Genomic DNA, 26,015 nt, shown 5'->3' with positions numbered 1-26,015 from the left:
CGCACACGGTCTATGTCACAGATTACACTGTCTGCCCTTCTAATAATTGAGTCCCCTACCACCAGCACCTGTCTTTCCTTTCCCTTTCTCCCAGCCTCACTGGAGGAGTTCTTCCCCTGGCAGCTAGGGGCGTCGCTCTGCTCCAGCAATGCTGGTCCCTGACTGGTTTCCCCAACATCACACAACGGGGCGTATCTATTGGGGTGCTCCAGCCCAGGATCAGCCTCCTTGACTTGTTCCCTTCTACCCCTCCTAACTGACACCCCTCTGCTCTGCTCTGATGCCTGCACCTCCGATACTCCGCCCACCTCTGTGCAGACCCCTGCCTGCACCTGACTGGTACGATCCTGGCTCTCCTCCGGTATGGACATTCGTCTCAGTGTTGCCAGCTGCTTCCCTAGATTCAGGACCTGGGCTTCCAGGGAAGCAACGTGCTTACATTTTGCGCATTTGTATTCGCCCTCGATCACATGTCCGAGGAACGCATACATATTACAAGATGTACACCGAGTCGCATCTCCACACCCGCCGGGCATTGTACCTACTATCTAATCTAATGGGGATTCAGTAATTTAAGTCTATCCTATGTGGCTATTTCCTGGCTTCCTAACGCTACCTTCTCACCCTCTGGTGTTCCTCTACACTCACTTGACACTCACAATCGCACAGCCGGTCAGTCGCACAACACTCTCAGTTGCCCAACACTCAGTTGCACAGCCCAGTCAGTCGCACCACACTCACAGTCGCAAGGACACTCACCAGTCGCAAGGACGCTCACCAGACGCAAGGACGCTCACCAGACGCAAGGACACTCACCAGACGCAAGGACGCTCACCAGACGCAAGGACGCTCACCAGACGCAAGGACGCTCACCAGTCGCAAGGACACTCACCAGTCGCAAGGACACTCACCAGTCGCAAGACACTCACCAGTCGCAAGGACACTCACCAGTCGCAAGATGCTCACCAGTCGCAAGACCTCTGCTACGTCCGACTACGCTCTTGCCTACTCCCTGTGTACCACGCCATATCAGCTGCCAGAGGGGTCGAGTTGTTACTAGGGGACACGACCTGGTAGTTACCGCCGCAGCAAATCCATCCCGCCTTGCGGCGGGCTCTGGTGAAGACCAGTAACTGCTTAGAATCGGTCCTCTAGTACAACCCGTGCCATCGCCTCTCTGGTCCAGAGGATCCACTACCAGTCCTGCCGGTTCGTGACAGTAAGATCCGGCCATGGATCCCGCTGATGTTCCCCTGCCAAGCCTAGCGGACCTCACCACCATTGTGGCCCAGCAGGGTCAACAGCTGGCCCAGTTGACCGCTATGTTGCAGCAGCTCCTGCCTTCTCAGCAACAGCCAGCACCTCCGCCTGCAGTTGCCACCGGTTCCAGAATCCGTTTGTCCCTACCAGACAAATATGACGGAGATCCAAAGCAGTGCCGTGGGTTCCTGTCGCAGTGCTCTCTCCACCTCGAGCTACTGTCCGACCAGTTTGCTTCTGAGCGAGCCAAGGTTGCCTTTATTCTCAGTTTACTGTCCGGGAAGGCCCTGGCCTGGGCTACACCACTATGAGACTGCGCAGATCCTGCCACCGCTTCCGTCCAGAGCTTCTGCCTAGAGTTCCGGAATGTTTTTGAGGAGCCTGCCTGGGTTACCTCCGCAGAGACTGCCTTACTAAACTTGACCCAAGGAGATTCTTCCGTGGGTGACTATGCCATTCAGTTCCGCATCCTGGCCTCTGAGCTGAACTGGAACAATGAAGCCCTTTGCGCCACCTTCAAGAAGGGATTTAACAGCGAGATAAAGGAGGTCCTGGCTGCACGTGAGCTTCCTTCCACTCTTAGTGACCTCATCTTGCTGGCCACTAGGATTGGCAAGCGTTTCGCCGAAAGACAAGAGGAACTCCTCCTTGAAAAGGAAAAAGCTCGTCCTAGACGCTACCCTCGTCTGGCTCCCGTTTTTCTGCATCCACCTCAGCCCACTACTGGGCCTCCCGCCATGGAGGCCATGCAGGTGGATCGGTCACGCCTGACTCCGCAAGAACGAAGCCGCCGCAGAGACGAGAACCTGTATCTGTACTGTGCCAGTACCGAGCACTTCCTTAGAGATTGTCCTCTCCGTCCACCACGTTCGGGAAACGCTCGCACCTAGTAAACGTGGGAGAGGCGTTGCTAGGTGTGGATTCTTCCTCTCCACGTCTCATCATACCCGTGCAGTTGATCATCTCTTCCAAGTCCTCTTTCTCCGCAGCCGCCTTCTTGGATTCCGGTTCAGCTGGCAACTTCATTCACGCCTCCTTGGTTGACAAGTACCGTATTCCAGTAATCCGTCTACCCAAGCCGTTTTTCATCTCTACTGTTAACGGTGAGAGACTCTCTGACACCGTGCAGTTCCGTACCCAGCCTCTGCAGATGGACATCGGAATATTTCATACCGAGTTCTTTGTCCTTCCCTTCTGTTCCTCCGAACTCCTCCTGGGTCTGCCGTGGCTTCAACGTCATAGTCCTGTCCTGAATTGGTCCACCGGTGAGATCCTGCGTTGGGGTTCCTCCTGTTCTGACCGCTGTCTCAAGCCTGCTCTGGTCAAACAGGACCCGCAAGTTTCTCCGCCTCCTGGGCTGCCCAAGCCATACCATTCCTTTGCGGATGTCTTCTGCAAGAAACAAGCTGAGGTTCTTCCTCCTCACTGACCCTATGATTGCCCGATCGACCTGATACCCGGTTCTACTCCACCTTGGGGCAGAATTTATCCTCTCTCACCTCCTGAGACTCTTGCCATGTCTGACTATATACGTGAGAACATACAGAGAGGATTCATAAGAAAATCTTCTTCTCCTGCTGGGGCCGGTTTTTTCTTTGTGACAAAAAAAGACGGCTCCCTCCCGCCCCTGCATTGACTACAGAGGTCTTAATAAAATTACCATCAAGAACCGTTACCCTCTGCCTTTAATCTCTGAGCTATTTGATCGTCTCCGAGGGGCAAAGATCTTCACTAAATTAGACCTTCGAGGGGCCTATAATCTGATCCGTATCCGTGAGGGAGACGAATGGAAGACCACCTTTAACACAAGGGACGGCCATTTTGAGTATTTGGTGATGCCCTTCGGCCTCTGCAACGCACCTGCTGTCTTCCAGGAATTTGTCAATGATATTTTCAGGGACTTACTTTACACCTGCGTGGTCGTATACCTGGATGATATCCTCATCTTCTCCTCCAATTTGGACCAACACCGGGCCCATGTGCGACAAGTCCTTACTCGTCTTAGGAGGAATCGCCTGTACGCTAAACTTGAAAAATTTCTTTTTGAACGGACATCCCTGCCTTTCCTGGGATACATTATCTCAGCCCAAGGACTTCAAATGGACCCAGCCAAGCTCTCTGCGGTTCTGTATTGGCCACGCCCCTCTGGTCTCCGAGCCATACAAAGATTTCTGGGCTTTGCAAACTACTACAGGCAATTCATCCCTCACTATCCCACTCTGGTAGCTCCTATCGTGGCTCTCACAAGAAAAGGAGCTAATCCCAAATCCTGGCCTTCCCAAGCCGAGGGAGCCTTCCAGTCCCTGAAATCCGCCTTTGCCTCTGCACCCGTTCTCTCTAGACCAGATTCCACCAAGCCTTTCTCTCTTGAAGTGGATGCCTCCTCGGTGGAAGCCGGAGCTGTCCTCACCCAGAAGTCCTCCAGGGGGCAAGACTTCAACTTGTGGCTTCTTTTCAAAAACATTCTCTCCCGCAGAGAGAAATTACTCCATTGGGGACAGAGAACTGCTGGCTATTAAATTGGCACTGGAGGAATGGAGACACTTACTCGAGGGCGCCACACATCCTGTGTACATCTTCACGGACCACAAGAACCTGGCTTATCTCCAGTCTGCTCAGAGATTAAATCCCCGTCAGGCCCGTTGGTCTCTGTTCTTCGCCCGCTTTAATTTTGAGATCCATTTCCGTCCGGCTTGTAAGAACATTAGGGCAGATGCTCTGTCTCGCTCCTCTGATGTGGTGGGCGACGAGTTAACACCTCAATATATTATCCCTCCAGAACGCCTTATTACAGTCGCTCCCGTGGACCTGCGCCTTCTTCCTCCTGGCAAATCCTACGTACCTCCACGTCAGCGGTTGCGAATTCTCAAGTGGGGCCACGCCTCCCATTTTGCCGGTCATCCAGGGGTGCTAAAATCTCTCCAACTAATCTCCCAAAGGTACTGGTGGCCTTCCTTGGAGAAAGATGTCTCGGACTTCGTCCAGGCCTGTATGATTTGCGCCCGGGATAAATCGCCTCGCCAGAAACCAACGGGTCTCCTCTTGCCTTTACCTGTTCCTGAAGTTCCCTGGTCTCACATCGCTATGGACTTTATTACAGATCTTCCCTCCTCCCATGGCAAGTCTGTTATTTGGGTCGTGGTGGATCGCTTCTCCAAGATGGCTCACTTTGTACCCCTGCCCAGTCTACCCTCTGCACCCATGTTGGCCAAACTATTTTTCCAACACATCTTCCGTCTCCATGGCCTTCCCAAACATATTGTCTCGGATCGTGGGGTACAATTCGTCTCCAAATTCTGGAGGGCTCTATGTGCTCAGCTCGGGATCAAATTGGACTTCTCTTCTTCGTACCATCCTCAGTCTAACGGCCAAGTAGAACGGGTGAACCAAATTTTGGGTGACTATCTGCGTCACTTTATGTCCTCACGCCATGACGACTGGGCTGATCTACTTCCCTGGGTGGAGTTCTCCTACAACTACAAACAATCCTGTGCTTCTAACAAGTCTCCTTTCTTTGTAGTTTTTGGCCGTCATCCTCTTCCACCTCTGCCACAGTCTCCCACTCCTTCTTCTGTACCTGCCGTTGACAGTCTTGTACAGGACTTTTCCTCCATCTGGCGAGAAACCCACGCTGCTCTCCTCAAGGCTTCCGCCCGTATGAAGGTTCAAGCTGACAAGAGACGCAGATCTTCTCCGGAATTTCGCCCGGGTGACAAGGTGTGGCTCTCCTCTAGGTACATCCAATTTAGGGTCCCAAGTTACAAGTTGGGCCCTCGTTTCTTGGGACCCTATAAAATCAAGAGTCGTATCAATCAAGTTTCTTATCAGCTCCATCTTTCTCCCTCCCTCCGAATCCATAACTCCTTCCATGTCTCCCTTCTTAAACCTGCTGTCTTTAACCGTTTTTCTCCCAAGCTTGTTTCTCCCACCCCTGTCGCCGGTACCTCCGATATATTCTCTGTCAAGGAGATCTTGGTGACCAAGATCTCCCGGGGGAAAAGATTTTTTTTGGTCGACTGGGAGGGCTGCGGTCCTGAGGAGAGGTCATGGGAGCCGGAGGAGAACATCCTGGACCGCAGTCTCATCCTCAAATTCCTCGGTACCAAAAGGAGAGGGAGACCAAAGAGGGGGGGTACTGTTACGCTGAGCGCTCCGGGCCCCCTGCTGGCCTCGGAGCGCTCACAGCTTATGCCTCCAGGCAGCACTCCAGCGTCTCAGCGTGTGCGTCCCCGCTCTCTAGGGCGCGCGCGCGCCGGGACTCTTAGATTCAAAGGGCCAGTGCACCAGTGATTGGTGCCTGGCCTAAAGTGGTTATTAAGGGTTAAGGTTTGTGAGAGGTAGTGCTGACTTAATTAGGCTTCACCTGTGCACTATCCATAAATACCTTCTCCTCCCACAGCTTCCTGCCGGATCTTTGTGCCTTGTGCCTTTGAGAAAGCGTTCCCTGCTGTGTTTGTTTGCTTTGCCTGTTGCCGAACCCGTTGCTACCGACTACTCGCCTTTGAACCTTTGCCGCCTGCCCTGACCTCTGCTACGTCCAACTACGCTCTTGCCTACTCCCTGTGTACCACGCCATATCAGCTGCCAGAGGGGTCGAGTTGTTACTAGGGGACACGACCTGGTAGTTACCGCCGCAGCAAATCCATCCCGCCTTGCGGCGGGCTCTGGTGAAGACTAGTAACTGCTTAGAACCGGTCCTCTAGTACAACCCGTGCCATCGCCTCTCTGGTCCAGAGGATCCACTACCAGTCCTGCCGGTTTGTGACAATAGCCTAGGTCATCTTTATGTAGAGCGACAATTCTTTTTTTCAGATCCTCAGAGGGTTCTTTGCCATAAGGTGCCATGTTGAACTTCCAGAGACTGTATGAGAGAGCGAGAGCGATAACACCAAATTTAACACAACTACTCCCCATTCACACCTGAGACCTTGTAACACTAAAGAGTCACATTACACCAGGGAGGGAAATTGGCTAATTGGGCCCAATTTGGACATTTTCACTGAGGGGTGTACTCACTTTTGTTGCCAGCGGTTTAGACATTAATGGCTGTGTGTTGAGTTATTTTGAGGGAACAGCAAATTTACACTGTTATACAGGCTGTACACTCACTACTTTACATTGTAGCAAAGTGTAATTTCTTCAGTGTTGATATGCTTCCATATCAATTTCAGTTCCAGAAGATTTTACCCCCGTCATGACCAGGCCATTTTTTGCTGCTCAGCAGTGCATTTCTTTAACCACTTGCCGACTGCCTAACGCCGATCTACGTCGGCAGTCAGCCCCTCACAGGCAAAGTGACGTAGGGCTACGTCAGTAGCTTGTGAGGGTCTAGGGAGCGAGCGCGCGCCCCCGGAGGCGTGCTCCTGCTCCCGCGTGGTCACGGAACCCCCGCACGTGTGACAAGCGGACCCGATGTCCGCCGGTCACTCTGCGATCGGCGGGGGAGAGGGAGAAAGGCAGGCAGCTTGTGTAAACAAGCCACCTGTCATTCTCCTTTGTGTAAAGACACTGATCACATGGATCTACTATGTAGATCCGTTGATCAGTGTCCTTACAGCTGAAGCCACAGCCAATCACAGTAGAAAGCACGCCCCTAGGGACACACACAGCCCCTCCCTCCCAAATAAAGTTAACCCCTTAACTACCAGTGTATTTTTACGGTAACAGTGCATATGTATAGCACTGATTACTGTAGAAATGTCACTGGTAACCCCAAAAGTGTCAAAAATGTCAGTCAAGGGTCCGATCTGTCCGCCCCAATGTCGCAGTCCCGCAAAAAAAAATCGCAGATCGCCGCCATTACGCGTTAAAAAAAAAACAACAAAAATGACAAAAATCTTTCCCTTTGTTAGTAAACGCGATAACTTTTGCGCAAACCAATCAAAATATGCTTTTTGAGATTTTTTTTACCAAACATAGGTAGCATAAAACAAATTGGCCGAAAATGTTAAAAAATTTTGATTTTTACATTTTTTTTGGGGGGGAATTTCATATAAAAAAATGTGAAAAATATTGCTATTTTTGCAAAATTGACGCTCTTTTTTTGTTTATAGCGCGTGATCAAAAAATCGCACAGGTGATCAAATACCACCAAAAGAAAGCTCTTTTTGTGGGAAAAAAAGGACGCCAAATTTGTTTAGGTACAGCGTCGCACGACCGCGCAATTGTCCGTTAAAGTCACGCAGTGCCGAATCGCAAAATACCCCCTGGTCGGAATGGGGGTAAAATCTTCCGGGGCTTAAGTGGTTAACTGATAATTACACGGTCAAACAAAATTTGTATACATTTTTTTCACACAAATAAAGGTTTCTTTTGGTGGTATTTGTTTTGTTCAATACGTTGAAAGATGGTATAATCTTCCCCGGATTCGGTAATAGTAGATCTTCTTATTGTCTCCACAAGTAGCATGTAATAAATGCAAACGGGCCGACAATAGTGTATTACCCCCGGTTATTTATTGAAACATACCATCTATCCAGCTACCTGTTATGTTCTGACCAGGGGTAGAGCACATTTATATGCCCAAATTCATTCTACATCTGGTAAGAGGCTCTCAAGTGTGGTTCACACAAGGGTGGATGTGCATGATTTCTGCATTTTTGGATTGCTTAAGATATTTTTACATCTGGTAAGAAGAACAGCCTGCTGGTGGTGGGAACTATACTCACGTGGATGTCACATTGTTTGGGACGTGGTTCCAGCACTTTTTCATTATCACTACAGTTTTACAAGAATATACATTATCACAGTGTGGATATGATTTGATGGACTTTATTGTTTTGAATTTATTCAGAGGATTTTGTCACAATGTCAGCACTTTTATATTGAGTAGATTTATTGCAATCATATCAATACATTTAGCGCACCAATTATTTATAACACATTTACACGTGGCACAGTATCTTGGTTGCAGCTTTACCTAATTCATTTATCAGCGCACCCTTTATTTATATTAATATGGGTACTCAGACCTAGATTCCCCAAGGTCACTATCAAATATTCCCAGTCCACCCTATCAAAAGCTTTCTCAGCATCTGTGGAGAGCAGAAGGGTGGGCTGGGAAGTCTTGCGTACAAAAGCAATCAGTGATAGGGTGCAGAGTGAATTGTCTCGTGCTTCTCTGCCAGGTATAAAACCCGTTTGGTCGCGAGCGATCCATTGAGGTATTAGGGGAAGAAGTCTAAGTGCTAAAGATTTTGCATAATTTTTACGTCTAAACTTAAAAGGGATATCGACCTGTAGCTACCACACTGGGTGGGGTCGTTCCCCTGTTTTGGAATGACTATAATATGTGCATGCAGAGTTTCTGGGTGGATGAGGTCACTGTTATGTAACGAGTTTGAGTAAGATGCTAAAGCTGTGAGTAGATGTTGTTGAAGGGTGCAGTAGTATAAAGCTGAAAGGCCGTCTGGTCCAGGGGCCTTGCATGTAGCCATTGACTTTAGAGCTACCGATAATTCAGCACAGTGATCTTAGATTCTAACGCATCTAGTGTGGCCAAAGGCAATTTGGGTAAATTAGCTTGGGCTAGGTATTCAATAATTATTGACCGCTTAGTGCCTGAATCAGTAATAGGGTCTTTAACTTGGTACAGTTGTTAGTAGAAGGATCAAAATGCACCGGCTATGTATTTGGTTTCGTAATCCATACAGTTTTTCTCGTTTTTAATTTTAGCAATGAAGGAGGCCCTTTTTTTTTGTCTCAGTGTTCTAGACAATAGTTTGCTGGGTCTATCTCCCCATTCATAGATTTGTTGTGAGATCAAACGAGATTTATGTTTATAGTCTGTGTGAAGAAGAGCTTTCAGTTCTTCCCTTTTTTTGCGAGAGTAATAAACTTTTAGAGGATGTCAATTTATGGTTTTGTTCAAGAATTTTGATCATCTGTATTAAGGACAGTTGATGAGCCATCCTCTCCCTCTTCCTTCGAGAACCGAGCTCTATCAATTTGCCCTGTATATGGGCCTTATGGGCTTCCCATAGGATACCGGGATTAATGTTAGGGGTTGCGTTCTCGGAAAAGAAAAGATCAAGGTCACTCCCCAGCTGAAATCTATCTATTTCTTCTGTTATAAGGGAGTGGTTGAGTTTCCAATTGGTATACTTGGTGGGGAGAGAGGGGATCCGCAGATGTGTGCATATCGGAGCGTGGTCAGAAAGATTTGACACTTCTATGGTGGATTGAGTAATAAAGTGTAGATGATGGTGTGTTATGAAAATGTAGTCTATTCTTGAATAGGATTGGTATAGGTGTGAGAAGTGTGAGAAATCCTTATCTATTCGCCAAGTATCCGTGAGTTGTGCTTCCTGCAGCTTTTTCCTAATGAATGCTAAATGTCTATTAGGGATGGATGAAGATCCCTATGAGCTGTCTATCAGGGGTTCAAGTGGGACGTTAATGTCACCCGCCATGATAATGCATCCTTGGGCAAATTGTAGTAATTTGTCGGTAGCAGTGAAGATAAAGCCCGCCTGGTCATGGTTGGGAGCGTAATTGTTTGCCAGTGTGCATGGCATATTGCCCAGGGTGCCCCTAAGAAATAAGTATCTGCCCAAGTTATCATCTAGCATTGAGTCAAATTGAAATTGAGTCCCGTTATGGAAACCAATGGCCACTCCCTTTGCCTTGCGAACATCAGATAGGCTATAATACCATGTTGGAAAATCTGGGGAAAAGAGTCTGGTCTTGGTATAGTGGGTGAGAATGCGTCTCCTGGAGAAACACAATGTCTCCCTTGAGACGATTCAATTCCCTGAACAAGTTGTGGCGTTTACTTGGTGCATATAAGCCTCTCAGAGAGTAGCCAGAAGGGAGGTAAAGAAGAAAGAATATAGAAGATTAGTAAGATTTTGCTAATGGGAAGGGTTGTATTTTGCACGCATGTAAGTGCCATGTGCGGTTGGGGGTCTCCATCGCCCCGCATCCCCCTAAGGACTGCCCAATAAAGGGGCATTCCCCATTGGGACCGCGGCGATACGTACCCCCCCATCCCCCGACCAACCCAAGAGCAGATGTTGAAAAATTGAAAAATAATATTATTTATTTTAACATACTGTCACCAGTCCCCCGACCAACCCAAGAGCAGATGTTGAAAATTTGAAAAATAATATTATTTATTTTAACATACTGTCACCAGTCAGTGTCCCTAAATGCTGTCACGCCAGTTATGATGACGCTGTACCTACAATGGTGACAATTTGTAAAAAAAGAAAATTCTAATTTCTTCATTTTCAAAAAAATTGTGAAAAAATAATTACAAATGAAAAAAACTAGCCACGCTTCTTACTAAATACATTGGACTGTCTACTTTCCATCCAAAAATGGGTCATTAAGGGGATATTTGTACTGTCCTGGCATTTTAGGGCCTCAACAAACATAAGGATTGATAATTTTTCAAATATATATATCATAGTTTGTAGACACACTGACTAAATAATATACACTGATTTGGGTTATTTTTACCAAAGAAATGTAGCAGAATACAACATGAACACAATAAGGAATGCACAATTAGCTTCAATGAGTCCCTTACAGAGGCATCACATTTCAGGATGTACTGTGACCCCCAAGGGCATAAACGGTAGCTCCATATGAGACAAATTGCCCCAAGTGGCCAACAAAGTAACAAATGAGGATCAACTCTGCCACTTTAGACAGACAAAGGGGCTAAGTTTAGGCCTGAGAGATTATACTGTAAAGCTGAACACAGATCTGCCCTCCTGGTAGAGTAATCTGTGTATAGTCTTTGAGGTGATCTTCTGCCGGCTACGTTGGGGACCTTTATAGACGTTGGCACACAGAAAAATACAAGTGACACATTGGTCTTAGCCTATCTTAAGGCTAGTCCAGTTATCCTTAAAATTATATTTTTTTATTTAAAATTAGAGAAACTCTAACATTACCATGAGGGCCTCAAGTGGGAAGGAATGAGGTATGACTGGAGAGAGAGATGAGGTTTGAAATTCACTGGTTATTGTTGAGAGTTCCACTGTATTACAAGAAAGCAAAGATGTGTGTAATATATGGAGACCAGATGGACAGGTGGATGGAAAAGAAATTGTAAACTGTTGGTTAATTTAACATGTAACAACGCACACATTATATACCAACAATGTTATATGATATATTTTACTCAATAATGGGACATGTGTTGTGTGTGCGGTTTAATACAGTTCAAATAAAAAGTTTTGCTTGATAAAAAAAATTAAAAAATAAAAGAAATATGTTTGTTCTACAGAAATTTTCCAGCCTGCTGTTTCTCACCACTGCAGTCAAAAAAGAAAGGTCAATGTTTAGAAAACAAAAGTTTTCAAGCAAAATTCTTTTAGTACTCTTTAGTGTGTAAAGGACACATCTTTGGATTGACAATAGCTGGAGAAAAATCTATTTTCATCTAATCTAATCTAATTTCAGGAGCTTGGTTTGAGTTCACTCCACACATATCGGGATTTCCTGCCCTTGAATGCTATGTAAAGACTGAGCATCTGGGAAGTAAGTTTGAAGAAGGACGTTTATTGAAGGAGCAGCCTGAACACGACTTGATTTATCTTCAAGGTGAGCCAAATCAGAAATGGTCATCAACTAAGGAGGCAAAACATCTTACCTGTACAATTTATCATAGAACCAAATTTAGACAAAATCATTGTTACAGTGTCATTTGTCATATGTATAACGCCCCCCCCCCCCCCCCCAGGAGCTGCTGGTTAATTTGGGTCCCCTGCTCTTGTCAAGGCTTGTGTGAGGCCTCACTGACTCCACCAGTAAACCTCAGTAGATACACAAGTATTATGTAGACTAGTGATGAGCCGGACAGCCCCCAGTTTGGTTTGCACCAGAACACTGCGAACAAGGGAACAGTTTGTTTGAACAGACAAACTCCATTGAAGTCTATGGGACTCGAACGTCAAAAATAAAAAGTCCTTTTAATTTCAGTGATTTTTATTAAAGTTTTAGCATTTACAACGGAGAACATGAAAAATAATAATAATTTTAGTGCGTAGGCTATAAACAATATATTCCAGGTGACCACTCAACGGGGCCTCAGCCCGCATCTGGAAAACTAGCATGTTCATTAAAGAATTGCAGTGTTGCAGACGAGCACAAAACAAAAGAAAGACATAAAAACAAAACAAGGTAGATAAGACAGCAAAGAAGAGTTAGCTTAACTATAAGACAACAAGGTCATGTAATATAGCCCATACAATCTTATAACATTGTAAAATATCATTACGGGTTTGGAATAGATTTTTCATACCATTTGGCCAAGGTTCCCATTTTTTTACTGCTAGATTCTCAGAATTTGAGTCTTTTGGAAACATCTTTTCATAGTAATATTGTTGGTGTACTTGGATTAGTATTTCCTTAATTGCGGGAATTATTAGGGATTTCCAGTGTCTTAGTAGAATAAGTCTGGAAGCTAGCAGGATATTGACTACGACATTTTTAAAAGAGTAAGGGATGTGCTCTATGTTTAGGTTGAGTAATTCTAGTTCAGGGGAAAGTGGTGTAGAACTTTTGGTGATTTCTGAGATGGTTTGAAAAATGCAGGGCCAAAAGTCCTCATTTTAAAAGCTTAAATGCAAGTTATTGCCCAACTAAAGTGTATGGGGGTCGGGGTACTGCCCTGGGGAACATGTAGCAATGCAAAAATATTTTTTTTAAAAAACAATAGTTTTTGAAGGAGCACTGATTTACTGATTTTAATGAGGCTTAAAGTGAAACAATAAAAATTAAAAATTCCTTTAAATATCGTGCCTGGGGGGTCCCCTTAATGTGCCTGTAAAGTAGTGCATCTCTACAATGTATGTAGCCTGCTGCAGCTATACTGACATTTCTACTTTCAAAGTTTTTTATTAAGTTTTAACAAAACAAAGTCCATCAACAGATAACAGCATTTAGCCATATAAATTGGTAGGTAACTTACAGAAATCTTCACCATACAAGTTATGATCTGTGGAGTGAAAAATGTCAGCCATAAACAACAATGCAGGTAAAGAGGCTCCTATGGAGGAAGAGCAACGTGAGTAAAAGTAGAAGATCATGCAGTTGGGGGGACCCCCCTGACCCCCAGGCAACCCCAATGGGATCACAATCTGTCGCCCGGAGAGCCAGAAAAGACCCCACCCGAATAAGTGATCAGCAGCAGACTGAGGGAGTTCAGAATGCAAAATAGTGAAGCCGGTTCGGATGAGAGTCAGGGCCACTTAGGTAATTTGCTAAGGTCTCTGGTGAGGAGCATAAATCAGGAGGGCAGTAACATCTGTGCTCCGATGAGAAGCATAAGTAGTATTTTCAGAAAAAAGGTCCTTGTAGAAGGGAGACCGTAGGAGAGCAGGATCAACTAGAATCCTGGCATGGTTACCCTAACAAAAGTAGATACCTACCAACAGGGTTGGAGAAAGGGCAGAGAGACCAGGGGGTAAGAGAAGACAAATGGGATAATGGACGAGAAGAAGAAAAGAGAGGGGGGAGAAGAGTAGGGGTGGGATACATATACGCCCCGGAGGTCCCAAGATCCACTAATAGTGTGAGATAGACCCCTCAATAGATAAGCGAGGTGTGAGTATAGACAGCCCAGGGTTCCCAAATAGTCTCCAATTTTTGGTACGTATTCAGGAGACTACTAGATAGTTTTTCTTGGGTCATGATCCAGGAGACTTTTCTTTTAAATAAGGTGAATGAGACCGTAAGGCTCTTCCATGCTTTAGCTATAGTCAATTTGGCCCCCAGAAGCATGAAATGGATCAACCTTTTTTGACCCTTGGTGGCATTGTTCGGAGAAAAGTTTAAGAGGGCTATCGGAGGGGTTTGAGGTACGGATATACCAGTAACCTTGCGGATCAGATGAAAGACCTTGTTCCAGAATCCCAGTAGTTTCGGACACTCCCACCATGTGTGCAGGAAGGTGCCCTTATGAGCGCAACCCCTGAAGCAGAGTGGCGAGGACGAGGGAAAACAGCGGTGTAGCCTTTCCGGAACAAGGTACCATCTGGTTAAGACTTTCAGACTTGCTTCTATTAAGGTAACATTCAAAATCCCCTTGTATGCCTGTTGCAGAGCTGAGTATCACTTTTCCGGTTCCCAAACCCGAGATCCTTCTCCCAAGCCAGAGCATAGTTCGGCTTGGGGCCACTCCCAGAAAGTGCCCCGTAAATAGCAGAGATCCCCCCCCCCCTGCTCCATGGCTGAGCAACACCACACCTCATAGGCCCTAGCCGTGGGAGGCAATGGCTTAGATTTCCATATGGAATGTAAGAAATGTGTAATTTGGTGAAACCTGAAGAGTTCAGAATTAGGCATCTTGAGTTTGCTTCTACAGTAGGGAAGAGAGACGGGTCCTGAGGGGGTGAAAAAGTGGCCTATCCTGTATAAGCATTTGTCTAGCCACCATTTGAATTCAACGATATTTAGACCCGGAGGGAAGCTGTGGTTTTGGATGAGGAGTGAGAGTGGGCGTAAGGAAGAAGTGAGTTCGGATTTACCCTTAAGTCTGTCCCAGAGAGCTAAGGAAAGTGAGAGTGTTGGGGCTAAAATGGGCGGTCTGTATTTGGGGAGACACCACATAAGGAAATCAATGGTGTGCAGCGGCACCGCCTGGCGTTCTATGTGCACCCAATCAGGTTTTGCCGCACGAGAGTAGATCACCGATATCTGTGCTTGTTGGGCCGCCTGATAATACCATATTAAATTTGGGACCCCCAATTCCCCTCTGCAGGGTTCATACACATTTTAACCAATAAAATTCCATGACTTTTCCATGACTTTTCCATGACTTCACGTAAATATTCATGACCTAAAGTTTCATGAAATGTCTATGTATACATGTTAAATAAGAAGAAAATCTATGTCACACCCAGCATATTTTTACTAAAATAAATGACAATCTTTGTAGTGTACAATACCTTTGCAGTTAGGGTTTCGTTTCTGGATACAGCGCGACTAAAAATGGTCCCTTGTTTTACAGTGGATGAGATGGAAGCACCACTGCCGCAGCTGGGAGCGGGTGTCACTTCGAGCGCACGGGTGAAAAAGCTGAGAACTCTGATGTAGGGGGGGAATCTGGTGACCAAAGACCACTTTCCACAGAGTGAGAACACTAAGGAAGGGAGGGGGGGGTCCTGATACAAGGAGGAACCTTTATAACAGTGCCCCCTTAAATCAGTGACCCCCCCCTCAGACTGGCCGGGCAGCACTGTCACTGACCTCCTCTTAGGTGCACCATACTCTGGTTTTATCCTGTAGTCTCCTCTCCCCAGTCCACACATGTCTGACTTCTCCTGTGATCCCCATCCCGACAGCACTCCCACTTTTGACTCCTCTCCAGACCCCCTCAGAGACTGCAGACATGATAAAAGACAAGAGATGGTCAGAGATTACGGACATGATAGAAGAGATGGTTAGAGGCTGTGGACATGGTACAGGAGGTGGTCAAAGGCTGCGGACATGGTACAGGAGGTAGTTAGAGGCTGTGGACATGGTACAGGAGATGGTTAGAGGCTGCGGACATAATACATGAGGTGGTTAGAGGCTTGCAGGGGGGTTAGAAGGCGCAGGGGAGCGGAGAGCACTGGGGGGGGCAGGCAGGGAAAACCAGGGGGGATGTAGAGCACAGGGGGAGGGGGGAACTGGAGAGCACTGTCTGGGGGGGGACAGGAAATCACTGAGGGGGAGCCAGGGGGGGGAGATCACTGGGGGAGCCAGACTAAGAGCACGGAGGGGGCTAAAAGAGCACTTAGGGGGGCCAGCAAAGGAAGTTGTATAGGAGGGGGATGGGGCAGCTGCATAGAGAGGAATTTAACTTTCCATATTCCTAGTGCAGCTTCTGAGAGGAGGAGAAACAACATTCAGTGACATGAGGAATATGAAAGTTCAATTCCTCTCTATGCAGCTGTCCCATCCCATCCCCCTCCTATCCAGCACACGAGACTCCTCACTGACATTCCACAATAGACTCCTCACTGACATTCCTCACTGACATTCCTCACTGACATTCCTCACTGACATTCCACAATAGACTCCTCACTGACATTCCTCACTGACATTCCTCACTGACATTCCTGACATTCCTCACTGACATTCCTGACATTCCTGACTGACATTCCTCACTGACATTCCTGACATTCCTCACTGACATTCCTCACTGACATTCCTGACATTCCTCACTGACATTCCTGACATTCCTCACTGACATTCCTGACATTCCTCACTGACATTCCTCACTGACATTCCTGACATTCCTCACTGACATTCCTCACTGACATTCCTGACATTCCTCACTGACATTCCTCACTGACATTCCTCACTGACATTCCTCACTGACATTCCTGACATTCCTCACTGACATTCCTCACTGACATTCCTCACTGACATTCCTCACTGACATTCCTGACATTCCTCACTGACATTCCTCACTGACATTCCTGACATTCCTCACTGACATTCCTCACTGACATTCCTGACATTCCTCACTGACATTCCTCACTGACATTCCTCACTGACATTCCTCACTGACATTCCTGACATTCCTCACTGACATTCCTCACTGACATTCCTCACTGACATTCCTGACATTCCTCACTGACATTCCTGACATTCCTCACTGACATTCCTCACTGACATTCCTGACATTCCTCACTGACATTCCTGACATTCCTCACTGACATTCCTCACTGACATTCCACAATAGACTCCTCACTGACATTCCTTCTGCCGCTGCCTTCTTCACACAGATGCGGGCGGCCCGATGGACACCGGCCTGACACCCCCCCCAGTGCGGAGATGCGGGCGGCCCTGCGGTCACCGGCCTGACACCCCCCAGTGCATGCGCCCCCCCCCCCTCACTGGTACATCCCTGAGAGCGGGACAGTATAGCCACGATTTCTTAGTTTCCGTTTCAGCGGATCAATCCGCCGCAGAGTTCCGAGCCTGTCACAGTCTATTCATATTGAAGAGACCAGTGATCAGGCTTCAGCTGTGCGCTGCGGCCGATTAATCCGCCTAAACCCGAAACACAGAAAATAGTCCCACTTACTGTCCCCGCTACCACAGAATACAGGGGGCCCCGAGACAAAAATAAATAGTTGCACAACACAATTCCATGACTTTTCCAAAACTTAGTAAGTTTTCCCATTTTCCAGGACTTTTCCAGTCCTGGAAAGTGTCATGTCAAAATCCCATGACTTTTTCAGGATTTTCATGACGTACGAACCCTGCCTCTGTTCTGCGATCTGAACAAAAGCCCCCTCGCTAATCTATGACCTTTTGAACCCATAATGAAAGATATGATTCTTGACTGGAAGCGTTTGACATGGTCCCTTATTAAGGGAATGGGTAGCGACCTGAAGAAGTAAAGAATTCTCGGCAATAATGTCATTTTCACTGCGTGGATCCTACCCAGCCAGGACAGGGGAAGGTGAGACCAGCTTTATAGGTCTTGACTGAGTTTACGGAAAAGAGGTGGGTAGTTGGCTTCATATAACCCATTTATTACATCCGTGAGGGAGATACCCAGGTATAGGATAGAACTTTCACTCCAGATGAAGGGGAAATGAGGCTTAATGTTAGATAACATCTGTGCAGGTATATTGATATTTAGAGCGTGGGACTTGGACATGTTAACGTGAAGACCAGATATAGTGCCAAAAGATTGCAGGAGTGTATAAATGTTCGGAAGGGAGATGAGTGGAGAGGTGATGAAGACGAGCAGATCGTCAGCAAAAAGAGCACATTTGTGAGTGTGTGGACCGCATTGGACCCCGTGGATATCAGGGTGAGATCTAATTGCTTGTGCCAAAGTTTCCATCGCTATTGCAAACAGGAGGGGTGAAAGAGGGCATCCCTGATGTGTACCCCTTGATATAGGGAGTGGGTCAGAGTAGCAACCCTGAAGCCGCTCCCTAGCCACCGGTTTGGAGTATAAAGCTCTAAGGATATTCGTGAAATTTGGACCAAAGCCCCATTTATCCAAGACCATAAAAAGATAATGCCAGGAAATAGAATCAAATGTCTTCTGTAGGTCAATCGACAAGAGGAGACCTTCCTGTCAGGGCCCTCCCGCCCATCCTGAATGCAACAGCGACACAATATCAATGGCTCGTCTGATTTGGTCCGTGTCCTGTTGACCCGGGATAAACCCTGCTTGTTCTTTTTGTATGTATTGCACAATGAATGAGGAGAGCCTGTTGGCCAATATCTTGGTTAAGATCTTTAAGTCATTGTTAATGAGAGAAATTGGGCGATAATTGCCAACTTCACTGTCATCTTTCCCTGGTTTGGGGATTACGGTGATGAAGGCAGAGTTGAGTGCCGGACCTAAGTGCGTTGTTTTACGTAGTTCGTTAAAAAAGCGTGCTAAATAAGGTGCCAGGGTGGAAGAAAAGGCTTTGTAGTAGGGGACTGACAAAACCATCGGGGCCCGGAGCAGAGCCACCCCTCAGATTCTTGATAACCACTTCAATTTCTTCAGTGGAAATAGGAGTTTCCATCATGGAGCTGTGGTGACCATTCAGTTTAGGGAGAGGAATAGAGTCAAGGAAGTCCGAAAACCTAGAGGAGGAGGGTGCGGATTGCATACTGTAGAGGGATTGATAGAACTTGTGGAATTCTGACATAAGTTTTTGAGGATTACGGGATTTTGTCCCGTCTGAGATACGAAGGGCTGTGGGAGTTCGAACACGAGGTTTATGAGAAAGACCCGCCACTAATAAAGTTCCTATCCGATCACTTTGGGAATAAAACTTGGCTCCTTGCCATCTTAGGTATTTGTCTGCTTTAGCTGTCAAAGCTAAGTTAAGTTCCGTTCTGGCTGCGTCTTGTTGTGAGATTGAAACCGAATCCGGACGGTGTTTATGTCTCTTGGAGAGAGCAAGAAATTCTCTTTCCAGCCTGGCTATGTCGACTTGTCGGGTGCGCTTCATCTGGGCGAAAATTTGTATGAGTTTCCCCCTAATGGTGGCTTTATGAGCTGCCCAGAGGGTGGAGGGGGAGATATCCCCCGTATCGTTAAGCAAAAAATATTCCTTGATGTGCATTTCAATCTCCTGGGTTTTGACAGGGTCACTAAATACAGATTCCTTTAGTCTCCAAGTGTAGTGTGAGGGGAGGGAGTTGGGTCGCTGAAGCAACAGCGTCACCAACGAGTGGTCGGACCAAGCCACGTCCTTGATGTCAGTCTTGCGAGCAAGGGGGACAAGCGAGGTTGGTAAAAATATGTGATCAATTCTCGAGTAGGACTAATGAGGATGTGAGAAGTGTGTGAAGTCTCTTTGAGAGGGATTGAGTTCCTGCCAAATGTCCACAAGGCCTTGATCATAGACCAACTTAGCTACTTTTAGGCTACGCTTGGTGGGTCTTGTGAGTTGAGAACCTACCGGACGTTTTTTTTTTTATACTTATATCGAATGCGACATTTGAGTCCCCCCCCCCCCCCCAGATAACGGTGCCTTCGACCAGCGGAGAGAGGGAAGCGAACATGGAACTAAAGAATCTGTCTTGTGCTAGATTGGGAGCATAGTAAGAGATAAAGGAGAATGTGTGATTGTCAAGTGAACCCTTAACCAAGATATAGCGACCTTCAGGGTCTCTGTGAATAAGGGAAGGGGCGAACTTACAACGATGAGAAAACAATATCGCCACTCCCTTGGTTTTCCCTTCAGCATTGGCTAGAAAGAAAACTGGATATTTTGGGTGGAGAAATTTGGGACTGAATTGTTTGGGGAAGTGGGTCTCCTGTAGGAGTATTACATCTATTTTCTGCGTGTGGTAAGATTGGAAGGCCTTCCTCCTTTTAACAGGGGAGTTTAGGCCCTGAGTGTTGTGGGTACCTATTCGGAGAAGTGGAACGTGACTATTGTCATCAGCCATGAAGATAGAGTAGGAGGAACCATAGAGAACACGAGACACTTACCCCTCCGTTGAAGGAAGTGAGAGTTCGGCAGAACAACCCCATGATGTGGTAAACCGTGGAGTGGGTATTGTGACACAGGAGACCTCCGGGGCGCCTAAAAACACGGGGAAAGGTCAGAAGGGAGGAAAACAAAAAGGATAGAGAGAGGGACACACAAAAAAGAAAATTCCATTCAGGGAATAAGAGGGAAAAACCCCTCACACCCCAAAGGAAAATGGTCAGTATCCTTGCTAAAATCGTGAGGGTGAACCCATCAAGAGGACGGAACATAACCTAGTCCTCGAAATAGGTAAGGGCGCAAGGTTTGCAGCCCGACCGAAGCGCCCATGTATCAATCGTATTAAAACTAAGAATCAAAGTGTTAGTAAGCCAAAACATATACAAAGTGGACCAAAAGTCCTCGACAGACAATATCCTGAGAGTACAACATTATAATTAAAACAATGAGAGTATATATGGGTGTTGATAGGAACAGACATCAGGGGAGCAAGCCATGGATGTTGTTGTGACTCACACCAGGGGGACAAAAAAAAATATTTTTTTTTTTATTTTGGGGGGGGGGGGGGGTAGTTGCATGTTCAAAAAAGGTATAGGTGGTAAAAGAAACTGAGCAGATTGGGGAGGAATGAGTGGAGAACCTCCCGGAACCAGGGCGGCTGCTCAGGGTAAAAATGGGCGCACTAACCCTACACTTGCAGAGTTCCTTGGGCAGGGGTCAGCCTGTGAGAGGACAGTTCATCTCGGTCGCCTGGAGTCCTTGGAGCGCTTGTGCTTGGGCTTTTGCCAAAGAGGTGCAATAGGACTTGTGGGCATCTGTCGTTTAGTTGATCCCCAAGGTGTTTCCTGTGGAGGAGGGGAGGCTGGAGCTTGGGAGAGCAGATGTAGATCCAAGATAATTTTTTCACCATCAGAGATATTGGAGAATGTGTAGTATTTGTTTTTGTAGGAGACCTTCAGGTTGAAGGGAAGAAGCCACCAATATTTTATCTCCTTTTGAGAGAGAACTGACAGCAGGGGTTTGAGAGATCTGCGTCTTTGTATGGTGAATGGCGATAAATCAGTAAAAATTTGAAAAGGGTGGTCCTGGAAAGAAAGCTGAGCAGTGGCACAGGACTTTTTCATCACTTCCTCCTTAATTGAGTAATAGTGGGGTTTTACAACAATGTCCCTGGGTAGGCCATCCAAGCGGGGGGGGGGGGGGGGGGGCGAGCTCTGTGAGCCCTGTCCAACTCCAGCTTGTGTGAGGGAATGTCAGGTATCAGCAGTTTTATGAGAGCTTGGACTGTGGCAACAGTGTCAGTGAAAGATTCTGGCAGCCCTCTGATTCTGAAGTTATATCTCCTTGCTCTGTTCTCTAAATCATCTATTTTTGTAAGTGCCGAGTCCAATTGAGAGAGTAATTCCTGGATCCTGTCAGTGTTCTGGTTAATCCAGGTTACTGACATGTCCACTGTTGATTCAATGGCCTCAATCCTGGTGCCTAGATTCATTAAATGTGCTTTAATTTCTGAGGTGATTCTAGCAGCTGTAATGGAGAGGCTTCTGTCTAGCATTTCAGAGAATTTTAGCATCAGATAGTTGGGGTCAAAAGGCATGTTTGTGGGATGAGATGGTGTGAGGTCCCTGGCCTGGAGTGAGGCTGTTGCTGATTCCATAGGGGACATTAGTAACCCATCCATAGTCTGTTCAACAAGGGATGTAGTTGAAGCTGGGGAGGCCTGATAGCTGACAATGTGGAATGAAGGTGTCCCCTGAGGCAGATCATGGAGGGATGAGATGGGGATAGCTGGGGGGAACCCAGGATCTGATCGGGCAGCCTGAGGGGCTGAGGTGCGGCCGCCATCTTGGAAAGTGAGGCCTGATACAATAGAGGGCAGGATCAGAGTTCCTGTGACCTTAAATCATAAAATAATAGTACCTGGGGGTGCTTTGGGGACTCAGCTTGCCCCTGTTGTGAAGGATGGCTTCCCTTATACTGGATGCAGGGAGGATGGCAGCAGATGAGGCTGGGCCATAGCGGGAGCTCACGGCTGCGCTAGGCCCGAAACCAGGCTGAGCTGCAACGTTGTCCCCGGTGCCCAAAACTGGTCAATAGTGGTACCTGGGGGTGCCTTGGGGACTCAGCTTGCCCCTGGTGTGAAGGATGGCTTCCCTTATTGTGGATGCAGGGAGGATGGCAGCAGATGAGGCCGGGCCACGGCGGGAGCTCGCGGCTGCGCTAGGCCCGAAACCAGGCTGAGCTGCAACGCTGTCCCTGGTGCCCAAAATTGGTCAATAGTGGCACCTGGGGGTGCCTCGGAATCTCCTCTCTCCCCTGGGATGGTTGGGGTTTGTCAATGCACTGGCTACATGTCGGATGGCGAGCGATTCGGCCGGGCTGAGGCAGGAGCTTCACTGCTATGCAGCCATAGCGGAGCTCCTCAAAATTTCAAATCGCATGTACTTGTCATACAGGTGCAGAAAAATTGGGCCTTGGTTGTTGGTGGTGCCTGAACGAGCCCTGCTGGTAAAAATTCCATATGAATTTGAAATCGCTTCTCGGCCTTGTGGCTAAGATCAAGTGTAGTATCTGTTCTTATCAATGATCTAGTAGTTAATCTTGTTGGGCACAGGGACAGTCCATTAAAAATTAAATACAAAATTGAAATCGTACGAACTTGTCATAGAGGTGCAGAAAAATTGGGCCTTGGTTGTTGGTGATGCCTGAACACTGTATCCCCTCACAGTTACTCTTGCTTGGCGCAGGAACGGGACCTGCTGTAAAGAATTCCATACAAATTTGAAATCGCATGTACTTGTCACACAGGTGCAGAAAAATTGGGCCTTGGTTGTTGATGGTGCCTGAACACCGCAATCCCTCGCAGTTACTCTTGATGGGTGCAGGAACGGGCCCTGCCGTTAGAAATTAGATACGAAACTGAAATCGCATGAACTTGTCATACAGGTGTAGAAATATTGGGCCTTGGTTGTTGGTGGTGCCTAAACACCACAATCCCTCGCAGTTACTCTTCATGGATGCAGGAACGGGCCCCGCTGGTAAAAATTCCATACAAATTTGAAATCGCATGTACTTGACTTACAGGTGGAGAAAAATGGGCCTTTGGTGTTGGTGGTGTCTGAACACCGTAACCCCTCACAGTTAATCTTGCTGGACGCAGGGCACAGGGACAGGGATTGTTGGAAGCTAGCAGAATCAAGGTTGAGGAATAGGATTAGGCAGCATATGCAGTCTTCAAGGGATGGCAGACCCATAGCAAATTCAATCAGTTACATCAGCATCAGAGGCTTGATAGTTGCTGTTGATCTAGGACTGATTCAATTTGATAAAAGTCAGCTGGTCAACAGAGTCTGTGGACAGACGCACTCTTTTCTCCATCACAAAACCTACAGCAGCACTGAATGTCCGTTCGTAAAGCACGCTGGAAGCAGGACAGGCCAGTAGCTCCATTGCATATTGAGCAAGTTCTGGTTAGTGGTCCATCCTCAAGACCCAGTAACCCAGTTGATGCTCAGTTGGAAAGGTCTCCAAGTCTGCTCTTGCGCCCAGATAATCATGCACAATACGATGGAGACTCTGCTGATGGTTGCTTAAACCTAACAGGGTTTCTGAGGACTAAAGAACTATTAAAAGGCATCGGTCAGCCAGCCGCCTTCTTGTAACGCTCCTGCGTTCAGTAGTCATGTAGAGAAACGCTGAGACACCAATCCCAACTCCCAAAGACTCATCATGTGTGGATGATCTCAATTCAGCAAGTAAATACACACACTCAATAAGATGTTTCCTAGAGTGACTTATGTATATAGTAACACAGTGATGATAGGCTGAAGAGGCAGGTTGGGTAGAGATGGTAGATGACAGACACTTGAAAGGAAATGTTCTTGAAAGTAAGATAGTAGCAGATGGGATGCAGATAGGTTTAGCAATCATGTATGGTAGCAGATGACAGAGTAGCAGGTGGAAATACAGGAGAGATCAACCCAGTGCAAGAACAGGTGGTAGTAGGCTCAAGAGCTAGCAATCTTAGATAATGCAGATGTAGTAATAGTCCTTAGTATGCAGAGCTAGATAGTGTAAGCTTTAGTATGAAGGTTATAGAGGTTTCCCCTGTGGGGTACTTATCACTAATAGCAATGTAGCAGAGGAGAGGTTCGGCAAGAGCGGATGATCCGGTAGCGGGATACAGGGATCAGCGCAGCGTGGTTCCGACAGCGAGGTATGCTTGCAAGCATGAGAGCTTCAAGACAGGTTAGCATCAAGGCACAAAGCAGGGTAGTCGTGAGAAGGTTGAAGGTGAAAACAGCATGCCAGGGGTGATCGGGTGGCGAGACACAGGATCCGAAAACAGAGGTTCAGGTAGCGAGATACAGGAACGTGTAGATTTGACATGCTGAACTCAGAGATCAGGACGCTCCAACCATGGCGGTTGAACGAACACATGTGAGTGAGAGCCGGCGATCTAAATAGCCGCTCAGTCCGGCGCTCAGTGATGACAGCATCAGTCTTAAAGGTGTATGCGCACCTTACCAAAAGAGAATGGTGGGGCGCATACACTTAGGAAAGAGTAATTAGGGTACCCAAAGGTACCAGAACATTACACTTCTCCACCGCTCCTCCTTTGGCTGAACGATGCCTCAGAAACATGTGCAGAGAATGTTAACCTCCCAGTGTCTGGAAAGGTATTACACAAATTGTTCTTCAAGGCGTCCTCAAGATGTTTCACCCTCTGCTCCCTCTGCAAAGGCAGGATGAGCTCTGCAACTTTACCCTTGTAACATGGACCAAGAAGGGTTGCCAACCAGTAATTATCCCTCTCCTTGATAGCATGAATCATCTGGTCCTTTTGCAGGCTTTGCAGAATCAGGGAGCCCATGCAACGTAAGTTTGAGGAGGCTCTCAGGTGGAAGATCTATATAAGTGCAATTTCCTGCCGCTACTGTCCCAAATTGAGACGGAATTCCAGCAGATTGGAAAGGTTCATTTATCTTGGTTGGGTAGGATAGCAGCTTACAAGATGCAGATCCTCCCTAAACTGCTCTATTTTTTCAGGACTCTCCCTATCCCTATCCCCCAGACGTTCTTTGATAAACTAGCCTCTAAGGTTAGGCATTTTATTTGGGGTGGGAAGAGATCTAGGATTGCTATTTCTAAACTTTATGCAGATAAATATGTGGGGGGAACGAGTTTACCAGACGCCCAGGCTTATTACTATGCAGTATTGCTTAACCACTCGCAATTTTGGTTTTTGGGACAGGAAGATAATTGGTGGAATCAAATTGAACGACAGGTGACGAAGGGACATGAATTACCGGCATTGGCTATAGCGGCGTGTATCGCCCACAATGTCGGCAAATCTCCTTACCCAACGATTGCGGCCTCTGTTTTGGCCTGGCAGAGATTTTTGAAGCTTGACTTTGGTGACATGAGGGTTAAAAGACTCCCCATCCCCTTAACAGCCTATCCACATCTGATTGCAGGACTGTCGATATCTCGGTGGAGGAAGCAAGGAGTAAATTTTGCTATACCCTACAATCTTCTTCCCGATGCAATGGAGGCATTTACGCTGCACCGCATAAATTCCCTACATAAATGCACGCCCCTCCCTGATTTTCATATACCCCTCCATATCTGGAAATTCCTTATGGGATCTTTGGCTATGGAGAGTAAGGGCATTTCACTTTTTTATAGGCTTTTCCATCAAAGGTCTCTTATGCGCAAAACCCCTCCTATGTTGAAATGGGAACAAGTAATGGAGCAAACTTATCACGTATCTCAATGGTCGGCGGCCATGAAAATTAATGCTAAAGCCTCGACCTGTGTAGACCACTGGGACAACTCGCAAAAAATCTTGCA

General features: G+C 46.9%; 1 protein-coding gene across 1 annotated transcript in view; it reads left to right on the top strand.

The window, feature by feature from the left end:
- The window catches only part of LOC309548151 (cytosolic phospholipase A2 gamma-like), a gene marked incomplete at both ends in the record, with an annotated part of 143,212 nt that overhangs the window by 39,716 nt on the left and 77,481 nt on the right, over nt 1-26,015 (top strand). The window contains one exon of the mRNA XM_082248113.1: nt 11,674-11,814. Within this exon, the coding sequence (XP_082104239.1) occupies nt 11,674-11,814 (141 nt within the window). The remainder of the gene's footprint in view (nt 1-11,673; nt 11,815-26,015) is intronic.

Source organism: Pelophylax lessonae, assembly GCF_965119305.1.
Source record: "Pelophylax lessonae genome assembly, chromosome: 1".
Taxonomy (NCBI): Eukaryota; Metazoa; Chordata; class Amphibia; order Anura; family Ranidae; genus Pelophylax; species Pelophylax lessonae.
This window is presented reverse-complemented; position numbering and strand designations above follow the sequence as displayed.